General features: G+C 39.6%; 1 protein-coding gene across 1 annotated transcript in view; it reads right to left on the bottom strand.

The window, feature by feature from the left end:
* Nucleotides 1-14509, bottom strand: part of LOC137889938 (receptor tyrosine-protein kinase erbB-4-like) — a 286634-nt gene that overhangs the window by 77899 nt on the left and 194226 nt on the right. Inside the window, exons 6-10 of the mRNA XM_068733985.1 lie at nt 10818-10936; nt 7211-7352; nt 4957-5070; nt 4358-4484; nt 3367-3558 (exon numbers count right to left, since the gene is read on the bottom strand). Coding sequence (XP_068590086.1) covers nt 3367-3558; nt 4358-4484; nt 4957-5070; nt 7211-7352; nt 10818-10936 — 694 coding nt within the window. The remainder of the gene's footprint in view (nt 1-3366; nt 3559-4357; nt 4485-4956; nt 5071-7210; nt 7353-10817; nt 10937-14509) is intronic.

Below are 14509 nucleotides of genomic sequence, written 5' to 3' on the forward strand. Positions count from 1 at the left end.
TTGGTAAAGCTATTGTTTTGGAGTTCAAGAGAAAGTCAGATGCTATTCTATATTTTTCACATTCGATTCCAACAGGTTTGTCCGTGTAGTCTGATGCATCTTATTTATCTGTGTAACAGACCTCCACTGTTATCCAAAAACACATCAGTGAGCTGCGTTGTTGTCCTGGGTGACATGTTCTTTTATTATGGGCTTAGTGTGAAGCAGGCAGGGTTGGGAAGTCAGGATTGCTAGTTTTGGTCTTCTCGTGGGATTTGTTTACAACAAGAAAGCACAGAAAAACAGCCAACCTAATGCTTAAAAAGAATACATCAATACATTTGACACACTTTGCATTCCACTGGCAGAAAGGATATGCTGAAGTATTCCAGAGAGTCATACATGTATTGTATGGACATTTATCTAGACTTAATGGGAAAATTGCATTTAGCCTCATCCATGTTTAATTGCCTTTACCTTCTCTGCCAATGGATGCAGAAAAAGCAAAGTCAAAAGATCACTTAGCAGGGGTTCATGTTCTGCTGAGAGCCTCATCAGTGGCACAACAACGCACACAACAAATTACAGCATGGAGCCATTTAGAAAAAAGGCCATGGGCTCACAAGCAAAGGTTAAGAGTGCTTGAATTGAGGCGATTACATCCGAGCCACCGCACTGAGAAACCCACTTACCCACGCTAATCTGCGTGAGTTGATTGCCCACTCTTTGGGTGAAACCTGAACTGGTGCTATGTCTTTGAAGATGCTGCAAAAAGCAAAGCAAGACTCATTTAAAAAAACAAAAAAAAGAAAGGAAGAAAGAAAGAAGGAAAAGGAAATAATTGAGAAGAGAGAGATGTGCGTGCTGTTGAGTAGCAGGAGAGCTATCCTCCTTCCCAGCTCATTTGAAAGCTAGAGCAATGCCAGTGGTGACCTTGGGGTCACTGAGGCAGGTTGGCTGCCTCTGTCAGAAGTCATGTTCTCTTGACAGCTTGGAGAGATGACAAGCTGAGCTCACAAACATCTTGGACTACATTGGGTTTGGCCAATGGGTTATCCCCATCACCTGCTCTCAAACTGCCAAAAAAAAAAAAAAAATGTTTTTTTTGCAAATTATAGTAGTTCATACATTATTGCAACTACTTTCATTCTTCAAGAGTTTTATTCAGATTTGTATCAGTTTCAAATGCACTCAGGACCGGATTTGTGTGGCTACTTGAAAAGCAGAATGAAAACATTCTGAGCTTTCAATCTGAAACCAACGTGTGATCTATAAGACCTCCGCTAATTACTAAATTCATGACTGAGATTGCTGACTGTTCATATTTAAGTTTAAATCCATTTGAATATGTTCTGCCTTCCACCTATTGCACAGTCAACCATGGACCAAGGCCAATCTAGTTGTATTCAATGGTTTCTTACCCCACACAATAATAGATAGGTTTGGGTGTTTGTTTTGTCAACTCGTTGTGTGATTGCTATATTTCAGTAGATTTTTTTTTCCTTCTGTTCCTGTCTATTCTCTTTCCTTTTGTTTTTCCTCTTTTAATCCTTCAACTTGTGCTTGTTGTAAAAGGATCGATCTGTTGTTGACCAATTTATCACAACTTGCTGGAAACACAAACCAAGTGGATGTGATTCAGGGGCTGACCTTTAAATAGGTCAACAGATTAGCTCAGATCATTGACGTCGGTGGTCAGTTGTTTGTTTTTTTCCACGAAAGAAAGATACTAAGAACATCAATAAAATCTGGGCATTTCTGAGAAAGAAGTTGTAGTTGGCTCACTCCTGCCTGAACTACTTTATTTGGTCCTGAACAACAACAAACCAGATTATTTCTTCAACAACTGTAGTAAATTTAAACACTTTCACTGAAATGCTGTTAAAAACACGTTGAGATTACACACAGCCAATTTCAAAAACTCCCTTTCAAACTACATTCTGCTTCTGCACAATTGAACAAATTACCTCCAGCCGACATTAACTCTGTGCACAGAGTTGCAGCATTATTTATAGTTATATACATATGTAACTTACACTCACAAAAATCAGTACATGCAGAGATATTGAGCAATGTGTGACTTGATGCTGTGTAATATTTGCATTTGAGGGCAAACAATTAAAATCTAGTGTTTCCCCTCATCTCAGGGTTAACTAACTCTGACTTTTCACTAAACTGGCTTTCTGCAACAGGGCCCAGTATTACTGAGCTGATAGGAAAACAACAATCAGCCAATATCACTACAGTTATCCTGGCACTTCATGTTATGCAATTATTACTCCATATATTGCATTCAAAGAATAATTGCCTTCAGATATATTCATATTTGATTACCATCAGTTGCTAAGGAAGTGACATATGATATAAATATTATTTTAATGTGTCTTCCAAAGATGCTTTGTACTACCAAAATACAATAAATGTAATCCTACTGCATCAGACATAAAAAAAAATGTGTATTTTTAAAGGTAATTAATTCAATATTCAAAAAACTATTTGCTGCAAAATCATGTGGAATAATATCTACCGGAGAGAATGAAGGCGCTCCCTCTGTGTGTGTTTTTATCTGAGCTTCTCCCTGTTTTGTTGACATAGGTCCGGCTGCACATCCTTTTAGTGCATGTGAGAGTGCATGTGAGAGTGCATGTGAGAGTGCCCCACTGACTAGCTCACGGTCGCTAATCTGTACTGTACTCACACGACGTTGTCACGGAAGCATAGCAACACCCCCCCCCCCCCCCCCCCCCCCCCCCCCCCCCCCCCGGTTCCCTCTCAGGTAAAACAGTGTTAGCTCTTTATTACTTTTGCCATTGCTTGCACTGTTAGCGCTGTTAGCTGCCAAACGCCAGCTCAGCCGTCGCCATCTTGAGAGCCGTTGAGAGACAATTGAAAAACTCCCAATCTCATTATTTAGCACCTTAAAGGAGAAAGTGGGATACTGTTTCATAAAGCTCATGCTTTATGTAACCCCCTGTTAATAACTCAAAAATGTCACCAACAATATTTAATTTCATCAGGGAGTGTCACATCGGAGATACAAGGTTATTTTCAGATGGCATTGTTAAATGTCTGGGCTGTAGAAATGACAGTATACATGCAGCTAAGAAGTAGTGATGTCATAGGGGAGCTAGAGGATTAACGATGCGCACCACATGTTCTGGATCTTTTCTTCATGTGCGTGAAGGGAGAGCTGGGGCTGTGGGGACTCAAGGCTAGGGACTCCCCGAGGGAGAAGGAGTAGAGAGACAGAGGAGATGAAAGACTCATCTGATATTCATCTTATGCTGCAATGTCTGTCCTTGGTGTGGATAGTCTCAGGGGGAGGAGGGGAGGCAGACTTGAGCAAATACACAAACAGATACACACAAGCATTACATATATGCACACTATATGTGGCACAAAAGCGCAAAAAGCAGGGATAAAGGGAAGAGCACTTTTTTTTTTGTTTGCTTATTAATTTGTATGTATGTGCAGAGATGTATGCTGTGCAAGTGATATTCCTCACCTGTGATCTCCCGAACGGTGCGGAATACATTGAGTTTTTCTGGGTCCAAAGCTTCAATGTTGTGATACACATCCCTTTGAATGATGAATGTAGATCAGAATAACACAAACAAAAACAGAAAATTTAAAAATTAAACTATATCGATAAGCCACGTGCTTCTTAATCACAGCAATGACAAATGACCTGCGCTCACCCAGATATAGAACAGTACAATTAAGAATCTCTGATCAAATCAGTAAGACATGTTAGCTGTGGAGTGTGTCTTCTATCGTACTTCTACACATGCAACATTTCTTTAAGCTCCATAGAGTAATATATGAGCTTATACATTTACTGGCTCTCTTCTTACCCTCAAGGCACTTTCAGCATACTCATTTCCCACTTGCCATCACTGACACTGGTAACATTATTTATACATTCAGACAATTAACACCCGGCCTACATTTAAAAAACTGGACTTTAACGTGACACTCTTATCTCGAGCAATTTACATTAAAAGTGGATGTGAAAAAAACACATCTAACCATGAATATTTGCAATATATTTGGTCCCAAAGGTATTCATGCAGAATGCATTTGCTGAGGTGTTGATTGAGCTGAGAATAAAAAGAATATTGCTAAAAACACAAGTATATTTTCAGCTAGAAATATGGATTTTATATCTTATCCCAATATTGACTTTAAATAATTCAAATTCAGATTTAGTTTAATCATATTGATTAACATATTCCATTTTAACATTGTCAATCTAAGTCTTCCTTAATTTAAACCTATACTCTTAAGAAAGGACATGAACTATCAAAACGTGATAATAGTTCAACTATTCCGCCCCTTCTGTTAACATTCTGATAAGATAAATGTTCTAAACTCTCACCCCTTGATCCCGGTGATAAGGAACACCAGGTTGCCATTGATTTTGGTGCAGTTGACAAACTTGTCGATGTTGCTGGAGTCCACTGTCTGAGCTGTCTGTAGGCTGGCTGTACCGATGCCATCACACGCTGGAACACAAAGTGAGAAAGAAAAATGCATTAGTTTGATTACATGTCTTTCTAATGCCCACATGATAAAACAATTGCGATATAAAGGTATGCAATGGCAGCATTGTTTTTGGATTTATACAAAAGTTATTTGTAAGAATGTGTCCTTGGATGATGCAGCTGCAAGTCTCATATCAGTGACGTTTTTAAATTTAACAAAAATAAAACTTAATTTCAATCGCCCAAAAGGAATGTGGTAATGATTTATTGATGTTCAGATGCTATACACACACACACACACACACACACACACACACACACACACACACACACACTCTTTGCATGCCTGATATTACCAGTGATAGATAACCAATAATTCTATACTTTAACAACTTCATAAATGGCTAAATAAATGTGAACTTAATAAATTACTGAAGAATAAATATATTAACCTTTTGGACCCTAGACCGATTAACATCTGTTTGTGGTTTACCTTTCGGGCAGATGTCAGTGCAAGGAATGCACATCTTAATGCGGTTCTCCTCCACCTCCATCTTGTTACTGGGGCACGCTCTCACACAGGAGCTATGGTCCACCACGAAGTTATCTGAAAAACAATTCATCGTAAATGTCAAATACAGATGGCTGCTGTTAGTCACACAGGAACATCCAGTAAAATAAGTGGCACTTAGTGTAAGAAATCACAGAACAAAGTGTTGAAAGTCACTTTCATTCACTTACACTCTCCAGAATAGCATTAACGGATAAAACATTCATGTTTGGATTGTTTTAGCTTACAACTTACATATTTTACGAAATTCATGCTTAATAATAAAAAATATATATTTTTGCTTCACCTACTCACTATCATACCACTTAGCTTTCATACCACGTAACTTTCAATAACGGTTGCTCAACATACTACAACACTTGTTCTGGCTGTCACTTGTTGTACTGTGTCCCTTGTTCTGGCGAATGCAAAAACGTTCATATTCATTGTATCCGTGGTTTGGAGAAATGCATACTGCTATCATTGTTTCCATGCAACATTGTTTCCTTGTTCACATATGAACAAATACGAGAAAACAATATTCAAAAAAAGAAAATACATATTACATTTTTTGCTACCCTTTGAACAAGCCTTGACATATGCACACAACCATGACTTACACTGTTTTTACTGCAGCCCTAAGGGACTTACTTTCTTTGCACTTAACATTTAAATGGTTAAAAGTTCCACTACCCTCCCACTGGTTGGCCTTTTCACTGCTGTTGGGAACATTGTGGGGTGTCCACAATTAACTGTGGGCATGGTGAGCAGTTGATGGTTAGCTGGGTAGTGGTCACAGAACAAAGGAGCAATACCAAGACTTACAATGTCACAAAGAAGTAAGATCAGATATGATGATCAAACCAGTGGTCTTGTTATTCTTTAAAGAGCCATAGCCCAATGCAATAAGCAATTGTTAGGTATTGAGCAAATGGACCACACAGGTGTCACCTGCAAACTACAGAATAGCTTTGCTACAGGGAGCAAGTAGTCAGCACCTGGGTCCTTGTATCTATAATGGAGACAGCCTTGCATTGCCTCTTCAGTGACAATGGCCAAGCCTTGTGCCATAGTTTAGGTGAAACATGGCGAGTATCTAGACAGGCAACACATCTCAACCTAAATCACCCATGGGGGAGTTTGGATGAACTTAAATAGCCTTTTGTAGAAATGAAGACCAGCAACAATGTCCTCATTCCCGAGGTCTAAAACTCAAAGTGATCCTCACAAAGATAGGCATACAAGAGAACACTCTCTCTCACACACGCACACACACTCGTCGAAAAACTTAAAACAAGCTGTATTTCCATATTATTTGTTTTGTATATATGACATACCAGCAAAAATTATAAGGTTATAAGAGACTTAAAAAGTAAATATGATTCAAGCGTCTCATGTTTTTAATGGCTGTTCTAAATCTTATCTCCCAGTGTTCAAATGCAAATACAGCATTTAAAGAGCATAACTGTACTGGCTGCTGTCAATGCACTCTGTATGCATGTGTGTATAGTCCATAAAATTCAGTCTATGAAAATGCACATGATGTGTGTGTGTGTCTTTGTGTATGCACAGTTATGATCTTTGCTAAGAGATAAGTATTATACTGGCATTATGCAAATATAATATAATGGCTTATTTTGACAGATGTGCAGTAATACATGTGCATTTTCAGCATTTTAGTTGTTTTCTATACCATGCTCGTGTTTCAACTACCCAAGCGTCCTTAATCCTCAGAGACAGCATTAATGGGTGGGATTCAATGTCTTTTCTGAATTTATTTAACTTTACCTCAATGTCACACATGTATTTGCCGAAGGAAAAGTATCAGCATTAACCAACTGTTTACTTTCTATCATCAAAATTCTTTATTGAGTCATCAGTGTGGCAGGAGCTCTGCAAAGTGCATTGAACAGTATTATCTCGCAGCACGAAACTGAGACTTTTGGGTATATGAGGAAATAAGTCATGGTGAAAATTGTATTGGGTTTTAGGATCACAAATTCAAAGTGGCAAAGATAATCATATCTTGGAAATAAATCTTTTTAAGGCTTTGGTTACGATTGGAATACTTTTTAGGTTAGGGTTGCCAAGAAAGGGTTTGGACTGGTGACATTGTGGAATCAGTATAACATCATCACAAGTATACTAGTAAAGCAGGTGTGTGTGTGTGTGTGTGTGTCTAGGTGGTAAGACTTACGAGGACACTTCTTGACACAGAAGGCTCCATAGGTGTACTTTGCCCTGGGGTTGTGTTCCAGTTGGAAGGTGGTGGGGTTGTAGACAAAGGGCTGGGGGCACTGGGTCACACAGGCCCCACTGTCATTGAAGTTGGTGCAGGCCTGCAAGCACACACACACACACACACACACACACACACACACACACACACACACACACACACACACACACACACACACACACACAGATCACACATGGTGGTGGAACAACTATTTAGATTCTTTACTTAAAAGGTCATTTCAGCCAAAAAATAAATCTCTCATGTATCCCTGTGGTACTGTAACATGCATACAGTAGAGGGCCATGGCCAGAGATTACATTACTGAATCATATTGTAGACAGAAAATAATCTGCATGCACCCAATGAAATTGCCACCTGGACAAATTTGCCTTTTCCGGCAGGTATCTGGTCCTAAAATATGTCTTTGGCCAATGTGAGAAAATGTGAACTAAGGCTGGTGGGTCAGCAAAAACTGTGTATTGACACAGGTAAAGCAAAGCTTTAATTAAGCTTAATTAAACTGTCAAATCTTAAAGGGTACGTCTACTTACAATGGTCAAGTTAAGTTAATTATAACAGTATATGCTGCACTCTTCTTGACAGACATTTTAAATTACAATATTGGGAATGGGCAGATTAGAACCTTTTGTGGTAAAGATAGAAGTATAACTGAGACATTTGACTGTCTTCTTATCTATATGCCAACATTGGAACTCTAACTAAATATGTATCTCCACCAGGCATGACCCTGGAGGGGATCATGTGTTTGGTTGTGAAATGTTTGTGTGAGAGTAGGCTGTGTCTGTCTGTCCAAAGCTAATCTCGCATACAGGACTCATCAACTTATTTATTTTGTGCACATTTATGAGTGTATGCTCAATATCATCTCGTGGTTGAACATTGGTTAAAAAAACTATTTATTGATACCGTCATTGACTGTACACTCCTCTTAACCGGCCGAAAGTAGCCACAAGTAATCATCAACTGCCTCAGCTTTGAATAATTGTTTCAGCGAGGGGTTAGGAATTGATTCTGTCCAGATTTGCACGCAAAGGTAAATCCATCAGTATGCCTGATTTTTCCATCAATACACGGGGATACCTTTGCATATGGACAGCAGGGACATGTCCAAGAATTGTCCCTATATCAATATTTGAGCTAACTTGTTCGCAAATTACCTTTAGAGTTAACAGATACACACTGTGTGAACAGCTTTGTCACAACTTCAGCCAGGCTTTAGTTTTTCATTTGTCTGTCTCCTGTTTTGACACACTAACTCTCATGTCATTTCAGAATCTGCCAATCCCTCCTGCTCTGCACTAATTGCTGATTTCATTTCACCTGGCCTGCCCCACCTCCATACTCACCTGCTCCTCATCAGCAATCAGCCCCTCAGTGTATATGTACCGGTCCATTTCCCTCAGTTCTTTGCCAGATTGTCTAGTGTGTTTCCCTTGCTATCCAGCAGCCTATCATTCTGATTCTGATCGTTCGTGTATTGACCTGCCTTTTTGGACTTTGGACCTTCCCTTTTGCCTGCTCCCACTGGATTTGTTTGCTACGCTGGTTACTACCTGGTTTGACCTCTGCTGATTATTAAACCCTGTTTCTACACCTGAACTGTTTTCTGTGTCGTGCTATTGGGTTCTTGTCTGTCGTTTTGTGAAACCTGACAAGCTTGGCCGTAGCCAGTTATGATGTCGCCAAGGTCCGGACCTCGGTCATTATTTCCTGAAAACCCCACTGACTCTCTACATCTAAGTGAACTGAAACAGCTTGAAACTGACACAGATCAATTAGGCAGCTATTTGTGATGGCGAGGTGACTGGGGAAGGCAGTGTGCGTGGGGCGCATTGTGGTCCCTCCATTATATTTGCATTATTGCATTATATTCCACTACATTTTTTATTTTCTTACCAAAAATAAAAACATTTCCACTATAAATCAGTGCATACAAATTCACCAGAATGCAGAAAATGCAGAAGTTTGACGCTAAGAATTTCCCTGGAGGAGAACATCCAGACCCTCCACTTTATGTGTCCCCTTCCAATGTTGAAAGGAGGCCTATACGGGCAGTGCATAGCGTGATCGCAAAGTGAGTGTGTGGTTTAGCGAGGGAGACCATGGCTGCGCTCAGGGCAGACAGGTGTTGGTGACCGGAGCAGAGGGAAAGATGAGCAGTGAAGTTGTCTTATGGCTGTAATGTACAGTGTAGGTTACAGTTTGCTCATGAATAAACACTGCAAAAACACCCAAGTGAAAGGTGCGTCCGATAGGCCGACAGTGAACGTTGCAAACTCACCTGGAAAAGATTTGCACTCTACTGAGAGCACTTTTCTAGTAAGACTTATGATCAATGAGCCAATACATTTTCCCAAAATAAACAGCAATTTTTATCTTCTGTTTCTCTTTTAATTTTTCACTTCAAATGTTCTGAAAACAGTCCAAACAAAACAACTGAGGTATGTACTGAGCCATAGAGTTTGTGTTTACTCCTTTACGCCCCTTAACAAATTTGATATGTCAACAGGGGTCTTTGCTCTCTCAATTGGAACGTAGTTCAAAAATTTGTTCTTGGTTCGTTCATTCATTCCTGATTCTTTAACAACATTAAGTGTCAGTCAAGGAAAAATACACAATGACAGAGAAAAAGAGAGACAAAGGAGAGTGTTAAAATGTGTAGTTAATTTACTGTACAGTGCAAGTTTAGTCGACAAGATAAACCCAATTAATCGAGTGTGGTTCATAATGCTCTGGAGATAAGCTCTTAGGTCTTCAGAAAATCAATAAATTAGATTACAAATTGAGACTTAGGGCTGCACAGTGGTGTCGCCTCACAGCAAGAGGGGCGCGGGTTCGATTCCCAGGTTGGAGTTTGCATGTCTCCCCGTGTCAGCGTGGTCTCTTTCTGAGTTCTCCGGCTTCCTCCCTCAGTCCAAAGAAGAGCTTAGGTTGATTGATGACTCTAAATTGCCCGTAAGTGTGAAAGGTTGTCTGTCTCTATCTGTCAGCTCTGCGATAGTCTTGGGACCTGTCCAGGGTGAACCCTGCATTCGCCCCAAAATCAGCTGGGATCGGTAAAGGCAAAGTCCAAATGACTTCCTGAGTATTCCATTCTCGCATGTAATAAAAGATGAAGTGTGAAGAATCGAGAAGCCAAAAAAGTGATGTGCGCTGAATTACAACAACATAAACGAGCTTCACATGTAGAGGGTTGAAAATAAAACTGATAAAGCACCCGCCTGAGAGCGAAAACGGAGAAGAGGCTGGTGAAGTCTGTATTTAAAAATGACACTCATGCCAGGTACAATTGGGAATGAAATGTCATTTAATGATATTTGCCATACAAGTGGCATTTTAACACAAATGTCTGGAGAGGAATAAAACCTTTTCAAAATATCCTTTAATCAAAGTCGCGAGGAACGTGTGTCAGGTTTGTGAAAAACAGGAAATTAATGGTCGTTTTTTTTGGGGGTGGGTATTATATTACCATGTAAACAACTCAATTTGTAATTTGTTTATAAATTAAATGTGTGTGTGTGTGTGTGTGTGTGTGTTCACTTACAAAGCAGTCTGTGTCCTTCGGTCCATAGCAGCCACCTGCACACTCACGATGGCAGCAGTCACTAACATAGGGACCAAAGCAACGGCCGTCACACTGCTCAGCACATACTGTCTTAGTTACTGTGGAGTGACAGATATAGAAAAGAAGAGAAAAGACGAATCATATAACAAGTCAACCAGTTCACATGGTTAGTGGCAACTTTAAATGTCTGTTATTAATGTTTCTAATCAATCGTATTCTTCTATGTCTAGATACTGGATACACTGCTGGATGGCCAGTCTGTTAGTCTAACATTTGCATTGCAACAGTCTGGTAAAACGTATGCATGTGTGCGTTTCAGTGCGCGGGCAAGTTCAAGTGAAGCCAGTATCACTGCCACCTACTAGCTATCTTTAATCAAGTGTTCGTCTCCCTGCATGCTCCTCTGAGGGTCTCCAGCTGGATATGACAAAGACATAGTGATTCCTATCTGACTCAGTGTACTACTGTCCTTTCACGACTCAGGCTGTCAAGCTGACAAAATATAAAGGACACCAGCTGCATGAGGTGGCGCACTGGCGCCAAGAAATCCTTCTAGCTTGTAGGGGAGCCTATACTTACAAGGCACTGCAAAACACTCTTCCACTGCAGGGGCACCCTTGAGGGCACTTTATCATGTTGTATCTACCATCGGGGAAACTAAGTAGTAGAACAAAGTTCACACCAGTGTTGGAATTGTCACTCAATGGTCAGTCATTTATGACAGAACTTTTAAATTTATACCTCCATCAAATTACATTCTGCTTGAAAATTCTAGATGCATTTTTTTTTCTGAGGAAAACCAACATGCGCTGATTTCTAACTTTCTTGCTTCCTTGAGTGTATAAAATAAATTAAATAATAGAAAAATAGAATGTATTTTTTACATAAACTAGCTTCCTTCAGATTTGGTAATAAAGGTAAAAGTAAATTAGTTACAGATATTATAACTCAGATTGAAATAGTTGTCACATTACTCTTTTGTGGGAAAAGTAGCAATGTTAGCGTACAATGCTGGAGTGTTAATGTGCATGTATTTGTGTGTGTGTGTGTGTGGATGCACATAATTTATTTTATGTGTGCTGTGTTTCCCTTTGGGTGCTGTGGTGACGAGATATTATCACAGTGATTGATACAACACACACACACACACACACACACACACACACACACACACACACACACACACACACACACACACACACACACACACACACACACGCACTTCACTCTTTGCTTTACGTACCATCAGTGGCATTCCATTAACAGTGCTTGGGCTAAAATGAAATGGCCTACTTTACTCAAAAGACACTTTGTCAAATAAATGACCTTGCCAGGCAAGAGACGCAACACTGTTGATCAATTTGGCTTTAAACTTACACTTTAGGAATAAAAAAAAAAAAAACATGCTGGCGACGACAAATACAAAAGGAATCCATCTCATAAAATATGCCTGGAAGCTTCCATTTGTGCAGGTTGTGGACAGCAGCATCAGTCACAGGAACCACTGCCTTTCAGTTCGCATTTAAATGAGTTAAAATGTGCTTTTTCACATCTGGTTTCCAAAAGAGCTTCATAAATGAATTTGGAATTTTTTGCAATGGAAACTACACTTCTATAACTAGACAACATTATCTTAGAATCTACACAAACGTACGCACTGTTTGAGTCACAGACCTTCTCTTTTTTATGATATAAAATTGTTAAAATCCTCTTTTCATTTTCAATAAAACCTGATTTTAGCATGAGATAGGGAATGTCTATACAATATTGATCAAATGCATTGGTTAAAGTTAAAGTTTTCTTCTTGCAGTCAGCTTGATTTCATATCTAATTATAAAGCAAGGAATCTCTTTCTGACTGTATGTCCTTGTGTTCTTCACATATCTCGGGGACCAGCTGATCCGCTCTACTTCACACTTGGTGGGTGTATTGCTGGGGACCCCATGGAGTGCTTTTTCAAATTTGTGCAATTTGGAAAAGAGACACGTTCCAATATGTACAAACTTGGAATAAAAAAAGCACACAGCGCTCTGTGCAGCAGCAGGGCGGAGCTTCGGGGCTCTGTGGTCCAGCATGTCATCCGAACTTGGCGGACTGCAACGCAACTATGTCATGGCAAGTGTTATGCTCAAGATCCAAAGAAGCGCATTTTTTTTAAGTGGCGTTGTTTGCATGAGCGGTTCTTGGGAAAACCGCAAGCTTACTTTTTTTTGCCTTCACTGGCATTATTGGAACTAGTCATCATTGGAATCCATTGGAACCTATAAAGTCAAGCTGAGTAGCCACTGCTCTCTGTAAAGGACTAAAACAGAGATTTAAAAATGATTCATATTTGATACTGAAACAATTTGGGTTAAATTAGGGTGCCCGTTATGATGTTTGCTTTGGAAAAAACAAAAAGAGGTATGCAAACATGAATACCAAATATCCCTGTTCTTGCTATTCAGCTAATATACGTGTAAGAGATACAGATTCACTTTATGATATTTGTATCTCCCCGTGTAGCTTTGCTGTGTTGAGAAGATCTAGTGCTACTCAGAGCTTCTCTTCAGTGCCAGGCACTGAACTGAGGTCAACACAAAGAAAGAGTTCTTCAGTTTCTCTCTGCATTCTCCAGAACTTAAGTTTTACTGATCTACTTTGTTGCAGTACATAATACCCCAAAGTAATCAGTGCACCGGCCTTTCCACCCTTCACAAAAATATATTTTTGGATCAGTGATCACATTTTAACTACATTCTTTTCTAACTACGCCACATTACAAACAAGGCTGCTGTATTGTATTTGATGACATTGAGTAGCATAGAAATACATTCATTTAACGTATGCGTCATTGCTGGAAATGTTTAGTAATTATCTCTTTCAGTGTCATTCATACAGCATGTGGTGACTGTATTTTCCAAAGATTCTAAAAGGTACAATCAATATTTGTTCCAATGACAATGTGAAAACAGTGCTAGGGATAGCTAGTAGTGAATAATAAACAGAGACTTAAGACGTTCAGTGTTTTAGATCTACTAGGGATGTGTCAACTAGTCACATGGCTACATCTGTTAAAAATAGGAAGCAAATGTAGCCGTCTTCTTGAGTGACTGTCCATTTTTAATTGAATTAAATGTAAGGAAATGTGTCAACATAGGACTCAAATAGTTGCGGATCAACAGGTCCCGATGGCAACATCAGTGACGTTTCCTAGAAAAAATTATCATACAAACAAAAACAATTGCATCCTTTTAGAGACTCTAAAACCTGTCATACCACAGCCATATCATCGAAATGTCATCTTTGGTGTGGTCAAAGTGGTCTTTCATTTGACATTTTCACACTTATTCATTCCATGTATTTCAGCGCAATATAATTGAAGGTTGCGAGGTAGAAAGAGAGGCAGAATTATGAATCATGACATCCAGGATGGAGATGGTGGGATAAAGGAGGCAGACAGACATGGCCGGGGCTTATCGAGGGTCGGTCTGTGACGTGTTGTTAACAGGTCCTGGTCAAACAGTTCATTTCTCATTATCTTAATGAGATCGCGACCACAGAACAAATAAGATGAGACATGCCAGGGTTGGAAGGCATAGATGAAGTGGTCCGTGCACAGAGTGATGGAAAGAGGGGAGGAAACTGATGGCGAGGATAGCACAATCAAACTGGAGAATTAATGGAGAAAC

The sequence above is a fragment of the Cebidichthys violaceus genome, unplaced genomic scaffold (assembly GCF_023349555.1).
Source record: "Cebidichthys violaceus isolate CVI_PGR_0920_01 unplaced genomic scaffold, fCebVio1.0.p SCAF_11, whole genome shotgun sequence".
In the NCBI taxonomy this organism is placed as follows: Eukaryota; Metazoa; Chordata; class Actinopteri; order Perciformes; family Stichaeidae; genus Cebidichthys; species Cebidichthys violaceus.